At 38.0% G+C, this 23,097-nt stretch overlaps 1 protein-coding gene across 3 annotated transcripts in view; it reads left to right on the top strand.

The window, feature by feature from the left end:
- The first annotated feature begins 1,297 nt into the window (after positions 1-1,297).
- Positions 1,298-23,097, top strand: part of HEATR5A (HEAT repeat containing 5A) — a 111,068-nt gene continuing 89,268 nt past the window's right edge. For 2 of the 3 annotated variants that reach the window (XM_061180759.1, XM_061180757.1), the window contains exons 1-3: positions 1,298-1,600; positions 20,020-20,220; positions 21,503-21,714. In XM_061180759.1, the coding sequence (XP_061036742.1) occupies positions 20,095-20,220; positions 21,503-21,714 (338 nt within the window). In that variant the 5' untranslated portion in view covers positions 1,298-1,600; positions 20,020-20,094. Of the gene's footprint in view, positions 1,601-14,482; positions 14,566-20,019; positions 20,221-21,502; positions 21,715-23,097 lie in introns of all 3 variants that reach the window. The other variant, XM_061180758.1, reaches the window with a different exon arrangement.

Genomic DNA, 23,097 nt, shown 5'->3' with positions numbered 1-23,097 from the left:
AAATGTTTTACAATAATACATTGTGAAAGGATGTAAAACACACAAAGACACAGAAGCCAGCATGAATGGGTGAATCTCACTGACCAAACTTGGGACAATTTGAACTCCAAAATAAACAATGATAAATTATAACCCATTTAATAAAATAGAAAACTCTGAATTCATGCTAATAGAAATAAATTAATTGAAAGTTTGATGAGAAACAAAAAAAAGTACATAGTTTCAAAGACTTTCCCCCACAAAATACTTCCTAATTACAAAGAGGAAAAAAGTAACTACTGGAGAAGCCTGGCAGACACTACCTTATTGAAATAAACACCCGTAATGAGACATTAAAATCATGTGCCACCTCATAGGATGCAATGAGAAGAACAGAGCATCACTTCTCTGAGAGTCCTGTCAAAGACATCTACCCTGAATCTAATCATGAGTAAGCATCAGACAGATGCAAAGTGAAGGCCATTCTGTAGAATAATTGGCCAGGAATCTTCACAAGTATCAAGGATATGAAAGTCAAAGAAAGACCAAGGAAGTGTTCCAGATTGAAGGTGACTAAAGATACATAACAAGTAAGTACAGTGCTTGATCCTGAACTGAATCCTTTCATCATAAAGAGCATTATTGGGACAACTGGCAAAATGTAATGTATCACATATTTTGATTTTGATAGTTATATTGTGATTATGTAATAGAGGTGCTTATTAGTAGGACTACACACTAAAGTATTTAGGGCCAATGTGGCATTGTGTCAGCAACTTAGATCACAAATGGTTCAGGAAAGAAAAGTGTTCTCTGTTCTCTCTCTGTTCTCTATACTTGCAACATTTCTGTAAGCTTGTGCTTGTTTCAAAATAGAAATTGAAAAATTACGTTCAAAATGCTGAGTATACTAGAAAAAAGCACTTGACTTGGGACCAAGAGGTTGTTAATCCCAGTTCCTCCAGTGACTGGGTGTGTGACCTTGAGCAAGCTGCTTTACGTCAGGCCCCAGAGTTTCGGGCTGTAGGACACAAGGTTCTCTAAGGCCCCTTCCCAGTCTAGCATTCCACCACCTACACCCACGGCACTCCCTGCCTGAATTTCTCCAGGCTCCAGTTGTGCCTTAGACTTCAGATGCCCCAAGGATTCTGGGTAGAGTCGAAAACAAACAAAAATGGGTGTGGCCAAGCTCTCCAGACTGCAAAGACGCTGCCCTGGCCTCAATCTAGGCCGCAGTCTCCGCCATCGCTCTTTCGGAGGTGGAGCAGTCACGCCTGCCAGTGTGGGCGCTCGATAGCTCGGCGGCCGGCTGGCGGGGTCTCGGCGCGGTGCGGAGCGCGTTCCCAATCGCTGGCTCCCGCCGCACTCCAGGCTCCGAGCTTTCCGTCCTGCCCCGCGCGCGCCCCTCCCGCCCCGCTGCCTCGCGGTCGCTACCGCCTGCGAGTCCCAGCGCTGTGGATCCGATAACGTGGCGAAGCTGGGACGGTCGCTGAGTCGTGGTCGTGGCGGACCCCGGGTGCGAGCAGTCGGGAATCCCCGCAGTGGAGGCGGCTCCCGGCGCGAGGGGGCGGTGTCCGTGCTGCCTGCCGGCTGGGAGGAACCACACACCGGGGCCTGCACTGTAAGTTGAGCGGCTTACAGGAGGGTCCCCGGGGTGGTCGCGGCAGCGAAGCGGTGGAGGAAGCTGGGACCCCGGGAGCAGGAACGGGACGAGGGATTAGGCGATCTGGCCGAAGGGGCCGGAACCCACCGAGGAGGAGCTGAACTGCGGCGCGGGGACGGCAGAGTAGCCGTGCCCTCCGTCCTTCCTCTTGGGCTCCGGGAAAGTCTGGTTTCCCCCGTGCACAACAGGTAGGCGTGGACTCTGGTCGCCGGCGGGAGCCCCCAGGCTTGCGTGGAAGGTCGGAAGGTCTGAGCCCGCTTCGCCGGCGCGCCGCTCCCCGGACCCGCCCTGGCGGCGCCCGCCGCGCCGGGGGTTGGCCGGGAGCGGGGCCCCAACCCGAGCTTCGGGAGAGGTTCTCCGAACGCCCGCGCGCAACCCTGGAGGCGCGTTTCCGGGAGCAGTGGAGAGTGGATATGGATAGTGCCTTCTCACAAGGAAAGCAAGCCTTTGCCGGGGTAGCATTTGCTTAGTAAGAGGAAGCATTTCTTCTTACCCTACTTTCGGCGAGCGCAGTGTCATTTCAAGGGATTATAAAGTCTTTGGAAACTTTATGAAGCGCTTTATGGTATTTACTAGTCACAGTAATGTATACCTCCAACAAGTTAAGATGATTTTTGTTAACTGTCAAGTCAGATAATAGGTGTCAAATGATTTGCGCTCGTTTATTAAAGGTCATAGTTATGCATTGTTTTTATGTGCAGTCATTTATTCAACAAATATTCAGCATCTTTTATGTGTAGGCTCAGCGCCCTTAAGGAACTTAACAACCTAGAGAAGACGTTAAAAGGGAAAAAAGGGGCCCGTAAGTACGGTTCAGAACTTTGTCAGAGAAAATACTCTGGCGAGATTATAGTGTAAGGAAAAAGTGTGCTTGGAGCTGGGCATTAGGTGGATGGGGAAAGGAGAATTGCCCTGTTTCGTTTTCCAAACATTTTAGAAAGTATGTCTTTGAGAAAGTGGTTTTAGATCAGCATTGAAGCCGAGATTTGTCTTACATTTTAATACCATAGATTTTTTCCCCTTTAATGAAATGGGTAAGCAGGCAGGGTTTATAACAAGAATAGTGACAGTTGGAAAAAGTACAGCTATTTTATATAGATAGTTATAGTATTGGAAGACTCCTAAACTGACGGGAGACCTGAATTTTAGCTTAAGCTCCTCCACTACTGTTTACGGATCTGTTAACTTTTCTCTTCTTTTCTTTTTATCATTGTATCTGACTTTAGAACAGAAAATACGTAATCCAAAGTACCTTAAAATTTTTTAAAATTGCACTAATAATACGTTCTCTAAGGAAAAATTTAAGAACTTTTCGTCTTTAAGCAATACACCTATCTTCCTTTTGCCATTCGGCTTTATTTCAAAAAGGGGATTGAGAGAGTTGATAACCTTTATGAGCTTTTCTTAATTATCTTTTGAATAAAATAAAAGATTAAACTCTGGATTTGTTTAGGTCCCTTCATATTCTAAAATTCTTTTATTCTAAATCCTGATTAACCAGTTTAATGACATCGGGCATTTTTTAAAAAAGGGTTTATTGACTCTTGTGTTTCATTAATTATCCACAGTATAGTTGATGGGTTTGAACAGCCCCTTCGTGGGACCTTAGTCCTCTCACATAAAAGCATTTCTGCATTTTAAGGAGACTGCAGAAACTGTTATTAAACTTCATTTAAGAAATGAATTGACTGAGGCCTAAGGAATTAGTAGAGACTTGTTTATATCATTTAATTGAATCCTTTGTCTAGTTGTAGTGTTAAATTCTTTGGATTACACTAGGGGTCAGCAGTTGACAGGCTGTGGGTCAAATCCAGCCTGCTGCCAGTTTTTACAGATAATGTTGTACTGGAACATAACCACACTCATCTATTTATGGCCGTTTATGTATTGTTTATGAGTAGTTGTGGTAGAGCCTGTGTGGTCCACACAGCCTAAAGTATTTACTCTCTGGTCCTTCACAGGAAAAAATTGCTGACCCTGCACTAGAACTCTGTAAACTCTTAATCACTCTATCTTTTGTGGGAGGAAGTAGGTTAAGTTCAGTTTTAATTGTTCATCTTTTTCATTATGTTAGGTGAACTACTGGATCCCATAAATGCTTCCACATCCTAGATGTGTAATGATGGAAAAAGCTCATGCCTTTTCTGTTATATTTACCTAATAATTTTTAATTTCAGCAATTCTAGACTTTTGGAAGGCTAGAGAACGGGAAGGATTTTTACATGTTTTCTAACAACTTTATAAATTCAGTTTTTTTTTTAAATTTTTTAAAATTTATTTATGGCTGTGTTGGGTCTTCGTTTCTGTGCGAGGGCTCTCTCTAGTTGTGGCAAGCGGGGGCCACTCTTCATCGCGGTGAGCAGGCCTCTCACTATCGCGGCCTCTCTTGTTGCGGAGCACAGGCTCCAGAGGCGCAGGCTCAGTAATTGTGGCTCACGGGCCTAGTTGCTCTGCGGCATGTGGGATCTTCCCAGACCAGGGCACGAACCCGTGTTCCCTGCATTGGCAGGCAGATTCTCAACCACTGCGCCACCAGGGAAGCCCTAATTTCAGTTTTAATTTAGGTCTGATGTGGAAATTTTTTTTCATTTAGTAAAGTCTCTTTTTAATACTTGTGTTTTTCACAAGTAACAGTAAGTTACTTTTACTCAGACTTTTTTTTTTTTACCATGAATCTAGTGACATTGATTAAAAGATCAGACAGAAAATTTTTGACAGTGTAACTGTGAGCATGAAGTCAAACGTATATATACAGTAAGACCCAAATTGGAAATTGGAACCCTCTAAACAGATACCCAACAGATTGAAACTGGAGCATGTATCCTGAATCATGTTAGGGATTTTCTTTTAGTAGTAACAACTTAAAAGATAATTATTTCTAGAAAAGAAGCATAATATAGCCATATTAAAGTATTATGTTAGTGTTACCTGCCTAAGAAATTAGAGCTAATTATGTGACAGGAAAGAAGGAAAACTTGTATGAGGTGATATTTAAATATTTAAAGCAGAGTGTATACTTTTGCTAATCTTAAAACTGTGGTATGGTTCTAACTTCACTAAATAAAATATTTTATATATGTACTTCTTTGTACTTATTTTCTAGATGATGATTCTCTATGGATATACAACAGCATCTGTCTATATCCTTTTCTCTTGTGCTTGTAGATTTCTGTATGTTGACTATATGCATGTTTTTGTATATATATTCAAAATAATACCTCACTTGTTCAATACATTTTTTATGTAAGTAAAATTATCAGAAAATTGAAATTAGCCATTGAAATGCACGAAAAATTTTTAAAGATATTTTGGGAGGAAATCTGCAAAGCAAAAAAAAAAAGAAAAGAAAAGTATATACAGGTACAAAATCCCTTAAACTTACAGAGTCCAAAAGGCTTTTTTCTTAACTCATTTGGCAGCAAAACATCACCTGAGCTGATATGAAGCTATTTGTAGTCATTATTTATCCCACCTTTATGTGAGTGTTTATCTTTTGCTGCAGAAATATCAGTGAGTTTGATTATGGAGTGCTGCCCCAGAGCAACTAGGGGTTAGAGGTAATAGATGGTATGTTCAGTGTATTACTTGGGTGGGCTATGATGGTGGCAGCCAGAAAGCAGAGGAATAATGGAGTTGTTCCAGGGAGCTGCACTTGCAGTGTCAAGAGCCTACTTAGGCATCTGGCAGGGAGTAGGAAGCAGTGTCTGCTAAAAAACAAGAACCCTCAGGTAGGGCTCCAGGAAGGTCAGAACTGTAGCTAAATTACAGACTAGGCATTTCATAAGATATGTTGTAAATTAGAAGTGGGAACCGTGAGGAAAAGCCAAGATGTCAGACCATAGTGTGCATTAAGGGTGAATCTGTGAATGCTAACCAGGGTGCAAGAGCCATGAATAGTTAGAAGGGGAAAAAGGAGGGGATTCTATAGCAGGTGGACTCTAATGGCTAACTAGGAAGTCCTAGATGGCAGATTTCATGAGCAGCAAATACACTGATATTTTGGCAAATTGAGCAAGGATTCCTGGCCTCTGCTGAGCTGGGGGAATAATGGCATCTTGTGCACTTCGCTCTTGAACTAAGTATCCCCATATTGCCTGCTTTTTAAAATATCTGTATTAAATAGTGTTTTGGTCACTTCCATAACTGTTACCTGCCTGCTCTGACTTCTTCCTGCTCTCAGTGAGTTTGCTTCTTCACTTTTAATATGGTGCTCTACTCCACCCTAACTAGAATCCAGATAACTGGATTATTAGTCATGTCTAAACTAAACTAAGAATGAACAGGCCTTGAGAGACAAGAAACTTACGTCAGTAAAGTTCATGATCTTTGAAACAATTAATTGCTGTATATCTTCTTTTTTTTTAAATTTTTTTGTTTTTTATTGTACTTCTTGTTACTGGATTCTTAATTAGGTACCAATTAGTGAGATTGCTTAGATAGTGACTTTCAAATTGAGTGTGGTAGGAGATATTAGAGTAAAATTTCTCTTTTAAAATTTGCCTTCTGGAATTCCAAAGTGTCCAGAGTGAAATCTTTCTTCCCAGGGGGAGGTGGAAGAGTTGGTTTGTGGAATGAAGAGTGATAAAAATTGTCAAGAATAGCCAAAGACTAACCTAACACTGTTAGTACTTATTGATTTACTGTCTAGATGGAAAGGGCCCTCTGGAAGTTGATGTCTCTAGTAGACCTCACACTTTATCAAAAAGCCTCAAAGTATTGGAGACCTAAGAGGAGAGTGAAGTGATAAGAAAGAACGAAGGGGCTTCCCTGGTGGCGCAGTGGTTGAGAATCTGCCTGCTAATGCAGGGGACACGGGTTCGAGCCCTGGTCTGGGAAGATCCCACATGCCGCGGAGCAACTAGGCCCGTGAGCCACAACTACTGAGCCTGCGCGTCTGGAGCCTGTGCTCCGCAAAAAGAGAGGCCGCGATAGTGAGAGGCCCGCTCACCGCGATGAAGAGTGGCCCCCGCTTGCCACAACTAGAGAAAGCCCTCACACAGAAACGAAGACCCAACACAGCCAAAAATAAATTAATTAATTAAAAATAAAATAAAATAAAATAACAAATGTTCAAGTACAATTGGTGTCTAAAAAAAAAAAGAAAGAATTTCCCCACCCTTGGTATCTCATCAAGTTCCTTTCAAAAAAAAAAAGAACGAAGTTATAAAGATTAGATGCTTCAGTGGGCATGGCAGTAACTGTCAGTAATAACAGTGATTAGAGACTATATGAAGAGAATGTAGAAAGTAGTTGAAGGAACATGGACATTGAAACTAGATAGATATAGGCATTAATCTTTCTTCCACTTAAATAGCATCTTCATCTTGGACAAATTGCTTAACTCATTATCCTCATCTGTAAAATGAGGATGATAATATCTGAGTTTCAGTGTTATGAAGATTAAATGAGAGAGTGAATGAAAAGTTTCTAGTAAGTAAATCCTCAAGAAATGTTAGTTCCTTTTCCTATGATTGCCTTACTAGAGTTGGTTCCTGCTGCTCAGTTCCTCTCCCCCTCCACCCATACTTCCTTTTACCCTTCAAGGTTTTGTCTTTTGTAATCTGCAAAGAGAATTCCCAGGGCTGGACTTCAAATGGGGCCCCTATTGGCAATCTCCTTCATCGAATCCAGCTTCTGCCATTCTTCTCGTCCCTAATGGTAATCTGCAGCACTTTGGAAAAACAAGAGAGGAAGGCAAAGGAAATTGCATCCCTACTTCTGGCCCTTTCTTACCCCAACTTATAAATTTCTGTATAACTCCTGTTTCTTTCCTATTCCATCCTAGCTTCTCTGTCCTATAGGATGTGCTCCCCATCAGTTTTTGGAGTTGAGCGTATCTGCCTTTCCTATTGACCTGTATTATGCAGTGGTGAGAAGCCGCTTTCTTGCCATTTCTACCAAGTTTGCAGGAAATATTGTTTGAATCTTGGTACAATGAATGTATTTTCATTATATAGTAAAACAAGGTATTAGTGCTGTGCCTGGGGCATGGTGCAAGTTAGACTTTTGTCATATGACTTAAGAAACATGGATTAAGTTGATTTTATGGGAATTGTATTCAGAATCCAAAAATCAAATTTTAAAATTTATGGTACAACAAGCCATTTTTAGCTTGTTAAAAGTATGAATAACACAGATTTTTATGTGAACTGATAAATCTTAAGTATACTAGGTTAATTAAAACTATTTTTTTCTTTACTTATATTCCAGGAGTAGTAAAGAAAAGATTCTGTTTATATTTAGAATTCTGAATGTTAGATAATTTGATCCAAAACATTAATCAGAAATGGCTACTTTTTAAATAAATTTATTATTTTTTTAAATTTTATTTATTTATTTATTTTTGGCTGCGTTGGGTCTTCGTTGCTGTGTGTGGGCTTTCTCTAGTTGCAGCGAGTGGGGACTACTCTTCGTTGTGGTGCACGGGCTTCTCATTGCGGTGGCTTCTCTTGTTGCAGAGCATGGGCTCTAGGCACACGGGCTTCAGTAGTTTTGGCGCGTGGGCTCTAGAGCGCAGGCTCAGTAGTTGTGGCGCACGGGCTTAGTTGCTCTATGGCATGTGGGATCTTCCCGGGCCAGGGCTCAAACCCGTGTCCGCTGCGTTGGCAGGTGGATTCTTCACCGCTGCACCACCAGGGAAGTCCCAGAAATGGCTACTTTTAAGTAGAAGTGTGACATTGACTTGTTACATATTCTACTTCTTAAAAAATCCTGTCACAGTATAAGTGAAAGGGAATTTTAAATTTTTTGACTTACAGTAGTCTTTAATGATTAGTATTTAAAGATTGTGTACTATAGAACACTGAGTTCACAGGATTCCCAGCTGGGAAAAAAAAGAAAAAGGTAAAGGTGGGGCAAAGGTTCATACTTAAAAGATGTTGAGAAACATCAAGTGCCGTATATATATTGGGTGGGCCAAAAGGTTCGTTCAGTTTTTTCTGTAAGATGGCTCTAGTAGCACTTAGTTGTCTTTAACTTCATTCGAAACAATTTTGTTAGATTATATGTGACAGCTATCATATCTGCATGCATTTAAAAAAAGACTTATCAGGAATCCAGATTGGAAAAGAAGAAGTCACTGTGCAGATGACATGATACTATACATAGAAAATCCTAAAGATACCACCAGAAAACTACTAGAACTAACCAATGAATTTGGTAAGGTTGCAGGATGCAAAATTAATGCACAGAAATCTCTGGCATTCCTATACACCAACAAAGAAAAATCAAAAAGAGAAATTAAGGAAACACTCCCATTTACCATTGCAACAAAAAGAATAAAACACCGAGGAGTAAACTTGCCTAAGGAGGCAAAAGACTTGTACTCAGAAAACTATAAAACACTGATGAAAGGAATCAAAGGTGACATAAATGGAGAAATAGACCACGTTCTTGGATTGGAAGAATCAATATTGTGAAGATGACTATACTGCCCAAAGCAATCTGCAGATTCAGTGCAATCCACATCAAACTACCAATGGCATTCTTCACAGAATTAGAACAAAAAATTTTACAATTCGTATGGAAACACAAAAGACCCCAAATAGCCAAAGCAATCTTGAGAAAGAAAAATGGAGTTGGAGGAATCAGGCTCCGTGACTTCAAACTATACCAAAAAGCTACAGTAATCAAGACAGTATGGTACTGGCACAGAAACAGAAATATAGATCAGTGGTACAGGTATTCTATAATACCCAGGGATAAACCCACGCACATATGGGTACCTAATTTACGACAAAGGAGGCAAGAACATACAATGGAGAAAAGACAGCCTCTTCAATAAGTGGTGCTGGGAAAACCGGACAGCTACATGTAAAAGAATGAAATTAGAACACTCCCTAACACCATACACAAAAGTAAACTCCAGATGGATTAAAGACTTAAATGTAAGACCAGACACTATAAAACTCTTAGAGGAAAACATAGGAAAAACACTCTTTGACATAAACCACAGCAAGATCTTTCTTGACCCACCTCCTAGGGTAACGGAAATAAAAACAAAAACAAATGGGACTTAATTAAACTTAAAACCTTCTGCACAGCAAAGGAAACCATAAGACAAAAAGACAACTCTCAGAATGGGAGAAAATATTTGCAAATGAAACAACAAAGGATTAATCTCCAAAATATACAAACAGTTTATGGAGCTCAATATCAAAAAAACAAACAATCCAGTTAAAAAATGGGTGGAAGACCTAAATAGACATTTCACCAAGGAAGACATACAGACGGCCAAGAGGCACATGAAAAGATGCTCAACATCACTAATAGAGAAATGCAAATCAAAACTACAATGAGGTATCACCTCACGCTGGTCAAAATGGCTATTATCAAAAAATCTAGAAACAGTAAACGCTGGAAAGGGTGTGGTGAAAAGGGAACCCTCCTGCACTGTTGGTAGGAATGTAAATTGATATAACCACTATGGAAAACAGTATGGAGGGTCTTTAAAAAACTAAAAATAGAACTACCACATGACCCAGCAATCCCACTACTGGGCATATATCCTGAGAAAACCGTAATTCAAAAAGAGTCATGTACCGCAATGTTCATTGCAGCACTATTTGCAATAGGCAGGACATGGAAGCAACCTAAATGTCCACTGACAGATGAATGGATAAAGAAGATGTGGCACATATATACAATGGAATATTACTTGCCATAAAAAGAAACGCAATTGAGTTATTTGTAGTGAGGTGGATGGACCTAGAGTCTGTCGTACAGAGTGAAGTAAGTCAGAGAAAAGCAAATACCGTATGCTAACGCATATATGTGGAATCTTAAAAAAATGGTACTGATGAACCTAGTTGCAGGCCAGGAATAAAGACGTAGACATAGAGAACAGACTTGAGGACACGGGGTGGGAGGGAGAAGCTGGGGCAAAGTGAGAGTAGCATCGACATATATACACCACCGAATGTAAAATAGCTAGTGGGAAGCAGCAGCATAGCACAGGGAGATTAGCTGGGTGCTTTCCGATGACCTAGAGGGGTGGGATACGGAGGATCAGAGGGAGGCTCAAGAGGGAGGGGATATGGGGACGTATGTGTGCCTATGGCTGATTCACTTTGTTGTACAACAGAAACTAACACGGTATTGTGAAGCAATTATACTCCAATAAAGATCCATTAAAAAATAAAAAATAAAAAAATAATAAAAGACTTATCAAAATTGGTGAATTTTTGTGTAGCCATTTTAATATTGAAGATGGAAGAAAAACAGCAACAACGTTTTTGGCATATTATGCTTTATTATTTCAAGAAAGGTAAAAACACAACTGAAACACAAAGATTTGTGCAGTGTATGGAGAAGGTGCTGTGACTGATCAAACATGTCAAAAGTGGTTTGCGAAGTTTTGTGCTGGAGATTTCTGGCTGGATGATGCTCCACAGTCGGGTAGACCAGTTGAAGTTGCTAGCGATCAAATCGAGACATTAATTGAGAACCATCAACCTTATACCACGCGGGAGATAGCCAACATACTCAAAATATCCAAATCAAGTGTTGAAAATCATTTGCACCATCTTGGTTATGTGAATCACTTTGATGTTTGGGTTCCACATAATTTAAGCCAAAAAAACCTTCTTGACCATATTTCCACATGTGATTCTCTGCTGAAATGTAATGTAAACGTTCCGTTTTTAAAACAAATTGTGATGGGAGATGAAAAGTGGATACTGTACAATAAAGTGGAACAGAAGAGATCGTGGGGCAAGCGAAGTGAACCACTACCAACCACACCAAAGGCCAGTCTTCATCCAAAGAAGGTGATGTGTATATGGTGGGATTGGAAGGGAGTCCTCTATTATGAGCTCCTTCTGTAAAACTAAACGATTAATTCTAACAAGTACTGCTCCCAGTTAGACCAACTGAAAGCGACACTCAACAAAAAGCATTCGGAATTAGTCAACAGAAAATGCATCATCTTCCATTAGGATAACGCAAGACCGCATGTTTCTTTGATGACCAGGCAAAAACTGTTACAGCTTGGCTGGGAAGTTCTGATTCATACGCCGTATTCACCAGATACTGCACTTTCGGATTTCCATTGATTTCGGTCTTTGCAAAATTCTCTTATTGGAAAAAATTTCAGTTCCCTGGAAGACTGTAAAATGCACCTGGAACAGTTCTTTTCTCAAAAAGATAAAAAGTTTTGAGAAGATGGAATTATGAAGTTGCCTGAAAAATGGCAGAAGGTAGTGGAACAAAAGGGTGAATACGTTTTTCAATGAAGTTCTTGGTGAAAATGAAAAGTGTGTCTTTTATTTTTACTTAAAAAACTGAAGGCACTTTTTGGCCCACCCAGTATATATTGTATGTGTGTGTATACACACACACACACACACACACACACACGCCGTCCTGGCAATACATAGTGCACATTACCATATTACATGTGTGGGGACCCTCTGTAGGAAGGAAAACTGCCAACTTGGCATTTCCCAAAATGATTTGGATTTGGATTCCGCTCCCTCACACACAACACTTATCCTCATTTCCTCGTTCTTTGGCACTATTGTTCTACAAAACACTCTTTAGGAAACACTGCTTTACCTATGGCACACTCTCAACATTTAAGATTTATGTACTTATGGTTTCCATAATTATAATTGTTGATAAGAGCCTAATACTTTTTGAAAATGTCAAACTTAAGTTAACCATTTCTCTAATGTTGGACTTTCAGGCTTCCAGTTTTCACTTTTCATAGTGCTGTAATCAACACTTATGCTTCTGATATTTTCCTTTTTCTTTCTCTGGCATGAATTTTCAAAAGCTGTTGCTTTTGTCAAATGGTTTTGATATTTCTGTAGCTTCTTTATATTTTCCAAAAGAGTGGAATCTGTTTGTACTGTCACTATGAATCTATCAGATTTTCTAAAATCTCAGTATTGGCTATGAAATTTTTATATTTATAATATTTAGATTTAAAGTACATATAATTTTGAATCACTCAGCTAAATCAAATTCTTACTGAGCTTAAATCAGTATTATACACTTAACATTTTAAAGTATTAACTAATGGATAACTAATTTATTTTTAGGGTTATTATAGAAAACTAGAAAGACTAAATTCATGTCAAATACTAATATCATAGATTTGAATTTCATTGTCATATTCCTGCTATTTTCTAAAGCAGTTTCAGTTGCTATGGGCTTATCTAAAAATAATAATCAAGTTAAATCTTTCTTACCCAATTTAATAGATGAATTATAGGAGAGTAGGGGACACTAATCAGTTATTAAAATTATCTATATTATCTAGTCTCAGCATTCTTTACTTATAAATTAATAGTGCTAGTTTTCTGGGGTTTTTTTTAAGCATTTTGGTTATTTTTAGTTAAAGAAAAACAGCCTTTTCCAAGGACAACAAAATGAACTCAAAGTCAGAAGGAAACAGGGTGTGGGCTTCTTACAAGCCATTGCTCCAAAACTTGGACGTGATTTTCCTCCTGGAAAATCAGGGCTGACTGGCCAGCAGAGGGATGACTTTGGTGGTGAGTGGAGCTGCAGCCTACCCCTGGTCACCATTTTATAATGGTGATGTGAGGATTAAATGAAAAATCTATTTGTCACAGCACCCCAGCCTCCAGAGATTCTGATTAAGTTGGTTTAGGCTCAACTTCAGCTTTTTTTAAAAGCAGCCAGAGGCCATCATGAAAAAATCTACAAACAATAAATGCTGGAGAGGGTGTGGAGAAAAGGGAACCCTCTTGCACTGTTAGTGGGACTGTAAATTGATACAGCCACTATGGAGAACAGTATGGAGGTTCCTTAAAAAACTAAAAATAGAACTACCATATGACCCAGCAATCCCACTACTGGGCATATACCCTGAGAAAACCACAATTCAAGAAGAGACATGTACCAAAATTTCATTGCAGCTCTATTTATAATAGTCAGGACATGGAAGCAACCTAAGTATCCATTGACAGATGAATGGATAAAGGTGTGGCACATATACACAATGGAATATTACTCAGCCATAAAAAGAAACGAAATTGAGTTATTTGTAGTGAGGTGGATGAGCCTAGAGTCTGTCATGCAGAGTGAAGTAAGTCAGAAAGAGAAAAACAAATACCATATGCTAACACACATATATGGAATCTTAAAAAAAAAAAAAAAGGTTCTGAAGAACCTAGGAGCAGGACAGGAATAAAGACGCAGATGTAGAGAATGGACTTGAGGACACGGGGATGGGGAAGGGTAAGCTAGGACGAAGTGAGAGAGTGGCATGGACATATATACACTACCAAATGTAAAATAGATAGCTATTGGGAAGCAGCTGCATAGCACAGGGAGATCAGCTCGGTGCTTTGTGACCACCTAGAGGGGTGGGATAGGGAGGGTGGGAGGGAGATGCAAGAGGGAGGAGATAAGGGGATATATGTATATATATAGCTGATTCACTTTGTTATAAAGCAGAAACTAACACACCATTGTAAAGCAATTATACTCCAATAAAGATGTTAAAAAAATTATTTTAATTAAAAAAAAAAAAAAAGCAGCCAGAGTTGAGAACCACTAGTCTACATTGTTATAGATCTACTGTCTTGCCATGCTTAGCTTTTAATTTTAAGTTTACCAACCTCATCTGTATTGTTCCTTTTGCTGTGTTCCCAACGCTGCCTTTTTAATTGTTTGACCCTTATCCTTGGAGGACTTCGGAGGTGAAACCTATTTTGTGATTTACTAAAAGGTGTAGGGGGAAATAGGGAGAGGACGAGCCCAAATATAAAGTAATGCCTCCACCCCACCGCCATGCCCTGTTTATTCCACACTTTTTGTCTCTTACATCTTAATGTCAAAAATGATGTTTTTCCTTTTTTCCCCCTGTGGAAGGGCTTCCTAGCATTGAGGAAGGAGAATGAGCTTTGTTGCCAAAGAGACCTGGGTTCATTTTCAGCTCTACTGTTTATTGGCATGTAAGTTTTTTCTTCCATAAAATGGGGACAAGTAATGCCTTTCTTGCTTTCTTCCTTGTGATGATTAGAGGTGATATAAATTAAGCACCTAAAAAGTTCCTGGCTCAGTGAGTAATAGCTACTGTTGTCAATTTGTGATTTGGGAATCTGTTTGGAAAGTGAAAGGCATTGCTGTGAACTACAGCAGGCAATACATGTGTCCTTCCCACTTGTGATGTTACCAAGATGATGCTAACAAATGGTATTATGGATTATAAAAGTTAGGAATCTAACGGAAGTTTAGTTTATTTATTGGTTTTTAAGGGTTTCATTTTAAAAGTTTTTAAATCATTTAAAATTTGGAGACTAGAGAAGATAGCATTACCCATAATGCTACTACTCTAATAACCATTGTTAACATTTTTGAGTCATAATTTGGAAAAATACCAGGAGCATCTCACAATTTAAATGATGGCTAGAGAAGCCAAACATTTTATGAAGCATAACTATAATAAAGGAAAAAGTGCTATACCAAGAGAAGACAGTATAATCATGAAAGGCTTCCTGAAGGAAGGCTTTTTTTTTTAAGGTGAATTTTGAGATAGTAAGTTTATTGTAGGAAGAAGCAAGGTATTTCAGATTCAAAAATGGAATACAGACAGGATTGTAAAATCATTAAGATGAAACTATTAACTCTAGAATTATAAGTGATTTGCTTCAATATTCATTTTACCCTACAACCAGTGAAATACAGTGTGTCAGCAAACCAACTTTAAGACTGTGCCTAGGGATATTTAAAGTACAGTAACAGAAAGACCTCATTTTCTTTCTACCAAGGGCAGCCTTCCTCAGGCAACATCTTAATTATGACCTCATGCTCTGTGTAACTTGTGAGTTCCTATTTTGTAACCTATAATTTTGCAAAGCCTGAATCACAGGTCATAGGGAATAATAGGTCAGTAAAGAATGACCCATCTTCTTTCTAGATTAAATCTTGGGATTCAGAACGAGCTGCCCAAAGTGTGTCACTTTTCCATGAGGATTGTTTTGAACTAAAGGCAGTCGAGTCGCTGTGGATTCAAGAGAAAATATTGCCCCTACCTTAACTTCTTAGAGGAATTTAAATTTGGGATTTTTCCCAGAAAAGAGTTATTACTGGAGGTAATTTTTATCTGATTAGCCCCATCTCTATGTCAGAGCAAACATCTAGTTACCAAAAATCTACTCTTCTTAATCGTCCTGTGAATGACTCTTCCTGCCCTTCAAAGCCCCAGGCCACTGTCCCATTCCTTAGCTTAGAATGGCATAATACCTTATTTTACCTTTCTGTCTTTCAACATTTCATGTATCTGGGGTCTTTGACCCTCTTGTGTATGGGGTTCCTGTATGTCCAGAATTAAAATTTTCTCCTGTTAATCTGTCTCATGTCAATTTAATCTTAGACCATCCAGAAAAACCTAAAAGGATAGAGGAAAGTTTCCTTCTTCCCCAACAAGCTAATTACTGTTTTGGGTTTTTGTTTTGTTTTGTTTTTTGAAAGGTATAGATTTTAAGATTTATGTATGTACCTGAAGTATGGGAGATTCTTGAGAGGTTTTGTGTTTCTTTGTTTGTTTTACTATATGCTTCTTGAACAAAACTGAGAAGCTAAAGACTGGAGGGTGAGTTGAAGCTGTTGTGATGTCTTTTAGAGATGTGAGTTGAGAGTCAAAGAAAAGTAATTTAAATTTAAGTATGAGACAGATTCCGTAACTTTAACTGCTTGATACATTCTGGAATTAGTTCCATTTACTGCTGAGTGGCTTATTCATTTTGTAGATTGGTCTTTTAATGCTCTGGAAAGAAAAAAACAACAAACCAATTCGACAAACCTATCTTATTTTGTGTTTGATGTTTTCTTTGATTGTTTGTGATTTTTTTTCTCTTTTCTCTCTTCAAAATGATATAATAAATCACTTTAAAAAAACTAAAATGACCAAAAAGATTAGGGAGACTTATTTCCCCCTGCATAAACTTCAGCATATGTTCCCAAAATAGTTCTATAAACCCTATATAGATATGCTGATCATTTCATAATGTTTGCAAATGTCAAATCATTATGTAGTACACTTGAAACTAACATAATATTGCACATCAATTATATTTCAATAAAAATGAATGAATGAATAAATAAGATGCCTGGCTTCAAGGTGTTTGACAGGCTTGATTGGATAAAAGGGTGGCAGCATAGTATCTAGTGGTTAAAGCACATATATCTAGAGTCAGATTGATGAAGTGTATGACCAGGTTCTGTGTGACCTTAGGAAAGCTACTCAACTTCTTTGTGCCTCAATGTGCTCATCTTAAAATAGTGCTAATAAAAATAGCTACCCAAGGACAGTTTTGCGAATTAATTATTCAAGAAAATGTAAAGCGCTTGGAGTAGTGCCTGGACTATAATAAGTGATCAATAAATAATTAGTTTCTGTCAAAAATAATGGCTGGCATTACAGTTGGCACACAACAGTTTGATGGAATCTTTTTTTCAAGTAGCATAACTGCACCTTGAAAAATATATTGATATATATGTTCACTTTTAATAAACTAATCACTTTGTAATCTCAACAAACATAAAAATGGAAAATAAGAGAAAAACTAGAAAAATAAGCATCCTTCAGGTATATATAACCATAGGGTTGTGGTCAGATTAAAACATAACAGTAGATTGACTACATTTGTATTTATCATCCTAAAGTGAAACTATAGGTTAGAGCAGGAGCATCTGTTATTTGCAAAATGCATTTGCTTGTCTCATTGATGGTAGGTATGTGGAGATCGCAGGTCCATTTTAGATTTGGGGGTTTAGATGTGGGATTACCAGTGTGAATTGTCTACTTCTTTTTAGGAGTGATTTATATGAGGAATGTATTGAGGGCATTGTAGATAACTTTATGCCCTGCTTATGATCTCAACCTTTTACTGAATTATTTATTATTGCATTGTGTTAGCTATTTTGCTTCTTGATAGATCATTTTACACCACAATATTGCTGCTGCCTAAGGAAAAAAATGTCTCTAGAGTAGTCCTAATGACCTCTAAAAAGGGTAATTTGATTCTTGAGATTTTGAGTTGCCCTGGTGGTTATAAGAAGTTTTCTCTATGATACTCAGGTTTTTTTTTCCTCTCACAATTGTAGATACTGAGTGCAAACTTGCTTTTCACCTTCGGTATACTTAGTAGCTTTCTTCTGGAAATTATTTCTGTAGCATTTATTAACTTTATCCTTAATTGTATGTATTTTGGTCAGTTCACTTCGATAATTTAAGAAAGGAAAGGAGGGTTTTTTAAACAAGAAGCTAAAATTCATGTTATCTTTATAAAAGTAAATTTGTTAGCATGGTTGTTTATATTGTTCTTGTTCCTCAGAATTGACGTTTATGAAAATAATCTAATGTGCACTTCTGTTTTCTTTTGAGGGCAGTTGGTGCCAGGTCATGGGTGGCACTGGGCGTGCGGGCAGGACTAATTAGGGAGGGACAACCCAGATGGCTAAAAGCAGCACATAGGTTTGAGAAGACAGTGGTGGATCAAAGCTGTCTTTTGGCCGCTGGGGCAGCGTCATAGTGAGAATATAGGATATTAACCCAAGCCAGAGGACGAAAGTAAGGTAAAGAGTAGGGGTTGAAAACTTGAATACCCATAGCAGTTGGCAAATAATGTAAATGAATGAGGCAGTCCAGCTGTTGACTGTGCCTGATGGAGAGTCCCTGCCCCTCTTAGATTTCATCATTCATTGCTGTATGGGATATGGACCCCGAATTTTGTGTAAAATCTTGTGTTTAAATGTTAGTAACTAATTTTTTTCCCCAGTACGTACATTTCAGGCCAAATTTAGCCAACAGTGTACCAGTTTGCAACTACTGTCTTTTAAAGGGGCTCTTTTAGTTATTTAACAATAATGATGATGTGATACTCTAGGTAATTTTATACCCATAAACTTTCTTGGAGAAAAAAATGAAGGAAAGAAAAGCCTTCCCATGTCTCTCCCATCTGATTTTCTAATACATCTTGCTGGCTTCTCTACAAAAGATTGAAATTTATTTAGGGGAATATGAGCTATGTATTTTATATGGTTTAGTTTAATTACCTGTAGCATTCTGTCTGTATTTCTGTGCAGTTCCAATTACCTGTTTCTGTTTAGCTTGGAGTTTTATTTATAAGGTGTCAAATTTATTTTTGATACATCAGTGAATAGGAGTATCCATCTTATATGTATATGGTACCTTCTCTGTCATTTAATGTTCTTGATGATAGCTGTTACTCCTGTAAGTAGTAGTAATGATTTTTTTTTAAAGCCAGCTTATGTTTTCTAAAAAATTTCTCTTCTTAAATAATTTTTCCAACTTTTTATTGTGATCTTTTAAAAAATACAGAAAAATTGAAGAACAGTAAAATGATTACTCACATACCCACTACCAACATTCAACTGTTAACACTTTGCCATATTTTATGGCTAATTGATTGATGTACTTAACCATTTGAAAATGAGTTACAGACATCATGCTGTTTTACTGCCATATACTTGAGCATGCACCTAGAAATTAAAAATTCCATAACCACAAATGCCATCTTATAGATTTGTGTATGAGTGTGTATGTATTGTGCACACATGCTTATATGTTGTATATAAGCAACACAGGAACTAGAGTGTACCCAGGAGAAGATCATGAATCTGAAACAAAACCAAACCTCCTCTGTCTTACGTTGATTATTTCCTGCAACAGAAGTGAAGGCTACATTGGATCTGGGTCAGAGCAGACATGATCTTTATTGCTATAATCCCTGGACAACATCCATCCAAGTGCCTTCAGAAACATGAGTTTGCTTTCACAACAAGGCTCCCAGAGATAAGGAGACTATCAATACTGGTTGGGATGGGACTCTTTCCTAAAACTCCTAGCCTCAGGCAGTGTCTTTGTTAGATTGGGAGAACAGATTTTAATGGGAATAAGTCCCTCTTCTCCTGGCTTGAATCTCCAGGTAAATGACAGGTTATTTATGGAGGCAAAGATCCAGGGAGACATCAAGCTTTACTATAGAATTTTAGCAGGAGGTCTGGATATTTGGTCATTTGTTAATATGTACCCATGCCCCATTTTAGTCAAAAGGTGCTTATGCTACAGAGAAAACTGAAAATCTTGAGTAGTCTAACCTTAAAATTATCAAAATTTTAATGGAACGTCTCTTCTGTTTAGCAACTTTTTGCATGTGAATGTCAATAATCCTACTCTATTTTCCTGTCTGCTCTCTAAAAAAGGGGTTTTGTGTCAGTGTTAACCAGGGTTTACTATTGGGATTTTCCCAGTTTCACCCTAGAGCTGTTATAAAAGATGTCTCCATTTATTTATGCTTTGTGCTTTTCTGTGGAAGATTTCCAGTATTGTGATTGTGTTCCTTTTCACCCTCCTTTTAAAATATTATTTTCCTCTATTATAGGTTTTTTTCCTTAGGTATATTGACTGAAGTTTAATGAGAAGAATCGTGACCAGCTAGGAGAATTTTCTGCAAGGAATGGAATTAGCTCATAGCTTACTGCTGAATGAAGAAGCATACAATCAACTGGGTGAAGTTCAGAAGGCAGAGTTTATTTTTGATTGGTTGAGATATTTGGAGAAGCTCTTGCTAGCAACCAGCAGGGTGAGTAAAATTGCAAAAACTGTTTTTTGAGTTTTTTTTTTTACGTGCCAGATAATGTTTAAGTTCCTTTGATTTGCTTTTCTAGTTCTGTCCAGTATAACCTAAATTAGCTTTCGAAGGTTAGACCTTAGTAAGACTTTATATTGAAACAGGAAGTTTCTTCTGTTCAAAAGAGCAGGAAGAAATTAGCCAGTATTTGTAGTATTACTTTCAAATATATTAAAAACTAACTACAGAGCACATTGTGTTAGATTTCATTATGATTATCTTCTGTACCTTGTGTCACTGCACATGCATGACATCCTGGTACAGTATAGCGCTAAATAATGTGATGGGAGTTTCACTTAAAAAAAAATGTGAACTCTTTAAGGGGAGTAAGAATTGAGGAGTCTTTGAGTAAACATATTCCCTTTTAAAAGTTTATGAAATGGCTACCAGAAAATGAAGACTAATCACTCATACCCTTTACCGACATTCAGCAGCTGTTAATATTTTGCCATGTTTAACTGATTTACAGAGCCATGTGAGTTGCTACTTTACTTCTAATACTTTTGCATACATCTCCTAAAAATAAGGGTATTCTACAGAATGACAGCACCCTATGTAATGCAGAAATGGTGCAAAGACACTACTCATGGAGACATTTAGAATTTAACAAATGGCAAAAATCCATACACTAAATTAACAAATATTTTATTGTGGAAGTTTAGGCCTCAGGGAGCACCTGAATACCATTACCACTGTGATGATATTCTGTACTCCTTTTTCAGAGCGTAGACAAGTAAAATGGAGTCACACTATCGGCATTTAGATGCATAAGCTTGCAAAAAGAAAATTGCACTAAACTTAGAAAATGATCTGAGTAAAACAGGTAACCATTACAAGATCAGCTCTGGTGATAGATTTTAGGTTGCTGCTTATTGATGCAGACATACATTGGGCAGAGGCTTAAGAACTAAGAAGCTCTAGTTAAGATATAAATTTGCTCTACCTTTCAAACCTAGGAAGAAAGACATAGAAAAAATAGAGCCCTTGTCTTTGTTCACAAAGACTCCAGTATATTGTAGTCCAGAACGTATTTTTTGGAGATATCAGCAGGGCAACAAACTACCTGTTCATGAGGTGTAATAGCCATGCCACCAACTTATTTGTACTATTTAATCAAAATAATTTTGCATTTTTCTAGAGGCTTTTAGTTCTTAATTATATGAAAGAAAAATCATATTAGAGGATTATGTGTAATTATGTTGACTTGAATTATCTTTGTTACCTTCCTTTCTAGAGTGATGTAAGGGAGAAACAGAAAACTCTTGTGGAACAGCTCCTATCTTTGTTGAACAGCTCCCCAGGGCCTCCTACTCGCAAACTCCTTGCTAAGAATCTAGCTATTCTTTATAGTATTGGAGACACATTCTCTGTTTATGAGACAATCGATAAATGTAATGATCTTATTCGAAGCAAAGATGATTCTCCAAGTTATCTTCCCACTAAACTGTAAGTTAAATGTTAAAACTGAACATGAAAGAGTTCTTTGTTGTATCATTTTTATAAAGAACCCAAACTTTGCTGTACAGTAGAAATTAACACAACATTGTTCATCATCTATACTTCAGTAACATTAGTCTTTAAAAAAACAGAACCCCTGGACTTCCCTGTTGACGCAGTGGTTAAGGATCCACCTGCCAATGCAGGGGACACGGGTTCAATCCCTGGTCCTGGAAGATCCCACATGCCGCAGAGCAACTAAGCCCGTGCACCACAACTACTGAGCCCACACACCACAACTAGTGAAGCCTGCGTGCTCTAGGGCCCCCGTGCCACAAGTACTGAGCCTGCATGCTGCAACTACTGAAGCCTGCACACCTAGAGCCTGTGCTCTACAACAAGAGAAGCCACCTCAATGAGAAGCCCACGGACTGCAAACAGGGTAGCCCCTGCTCGCCGCAACTAGAGAAAGCCCACGTGCAGCAACAAAGACCCAATGCAGTCAAAAATAAAAATATATATATTAAAAAAAAAAAAAGAACCCAAACTACGTGATAATTATTATGAAACTGAATACAAATTGTTTTACTCATTTTTTAAAGAATCTAACTTTCAGAAAGATCTAACATTTTCCCATGGACTGAGAAACAGTTCTTTTAAAAAATGCTTTAGACATTTGAAGCTTAGATTTGGGGATCAAAACTGTCTGATAAAAATTTTAGCAGTTGAGGGACTTCCCTGGTGGTCCAGTGGTTAAGACTCCGTGCTCCCAATGCAGGCGGCCCGGGTTCGATCCCTGGTCAGGGAACTAGATCCCTCACACTGCAACGAAGATCCCACGTGCCAAAACTAAGACCAGGTGCAGCCAAATACATAAATAAATATATAAAAAATAAATAAAATTTATTTTTAAAAAATTTTAGCAGTTGAGTGTTTAAGGAACAAGTATTTTAAATTCTTCACGTTTTGTATGTTCTTTTAGTTTATTAGTTCTTAGTAGTGAAAATTAATACTAAATATATAGAAAAATACTCTTCTAAGATCCTAAAAGAACAACTTAGTTTCTTTCTCCGTAGGACTCAGTTCATTTTATCACCTGTTTTTTAGAGAAGGCAATTTGCCATGTATGGTTGCATAGTACTAATGTTATAGAAATTTTTGTTTTTTTAATTTTTAGCTTATAGTAGAATGTATTTTCCCATAAAGTTTTCAGACTTGATGAGAACATTGTTCTTTTTCTTTTATCTTTAAGACCATCTTTGATTATCTGATATATGAAGCTCAGTTCTATTAAAAATTGTTTTGTAAAAATTTGAGGGGATGGAATCTTTGGGCTGAGATTTAAATTAGTTGAAGATATATCTTTTTAAAATTCTTGTATTGAAAATGTAA

The sequence above is a fragment of the Eubalaena glacialis genome, chromosome 2 (assembly GCF_028564815.1).
Source record: "Eubalaena glacialis isolate mEubGla1 chromosome 2, mEubGla1.1.hap2.+ XY, whole genome shotgun sequence".
Taxonomy (NCBI): Eukaryota; Metazoa; Chordata; class Mammalia; order Artiodactyla; family Balaenidae; genus Eubalaena; species Eubalaena glacialis.
Note: the sequence above shows the minus strand (reverse complement) of the source record. Positions and strands in the feature narration are given on the sequence as shown.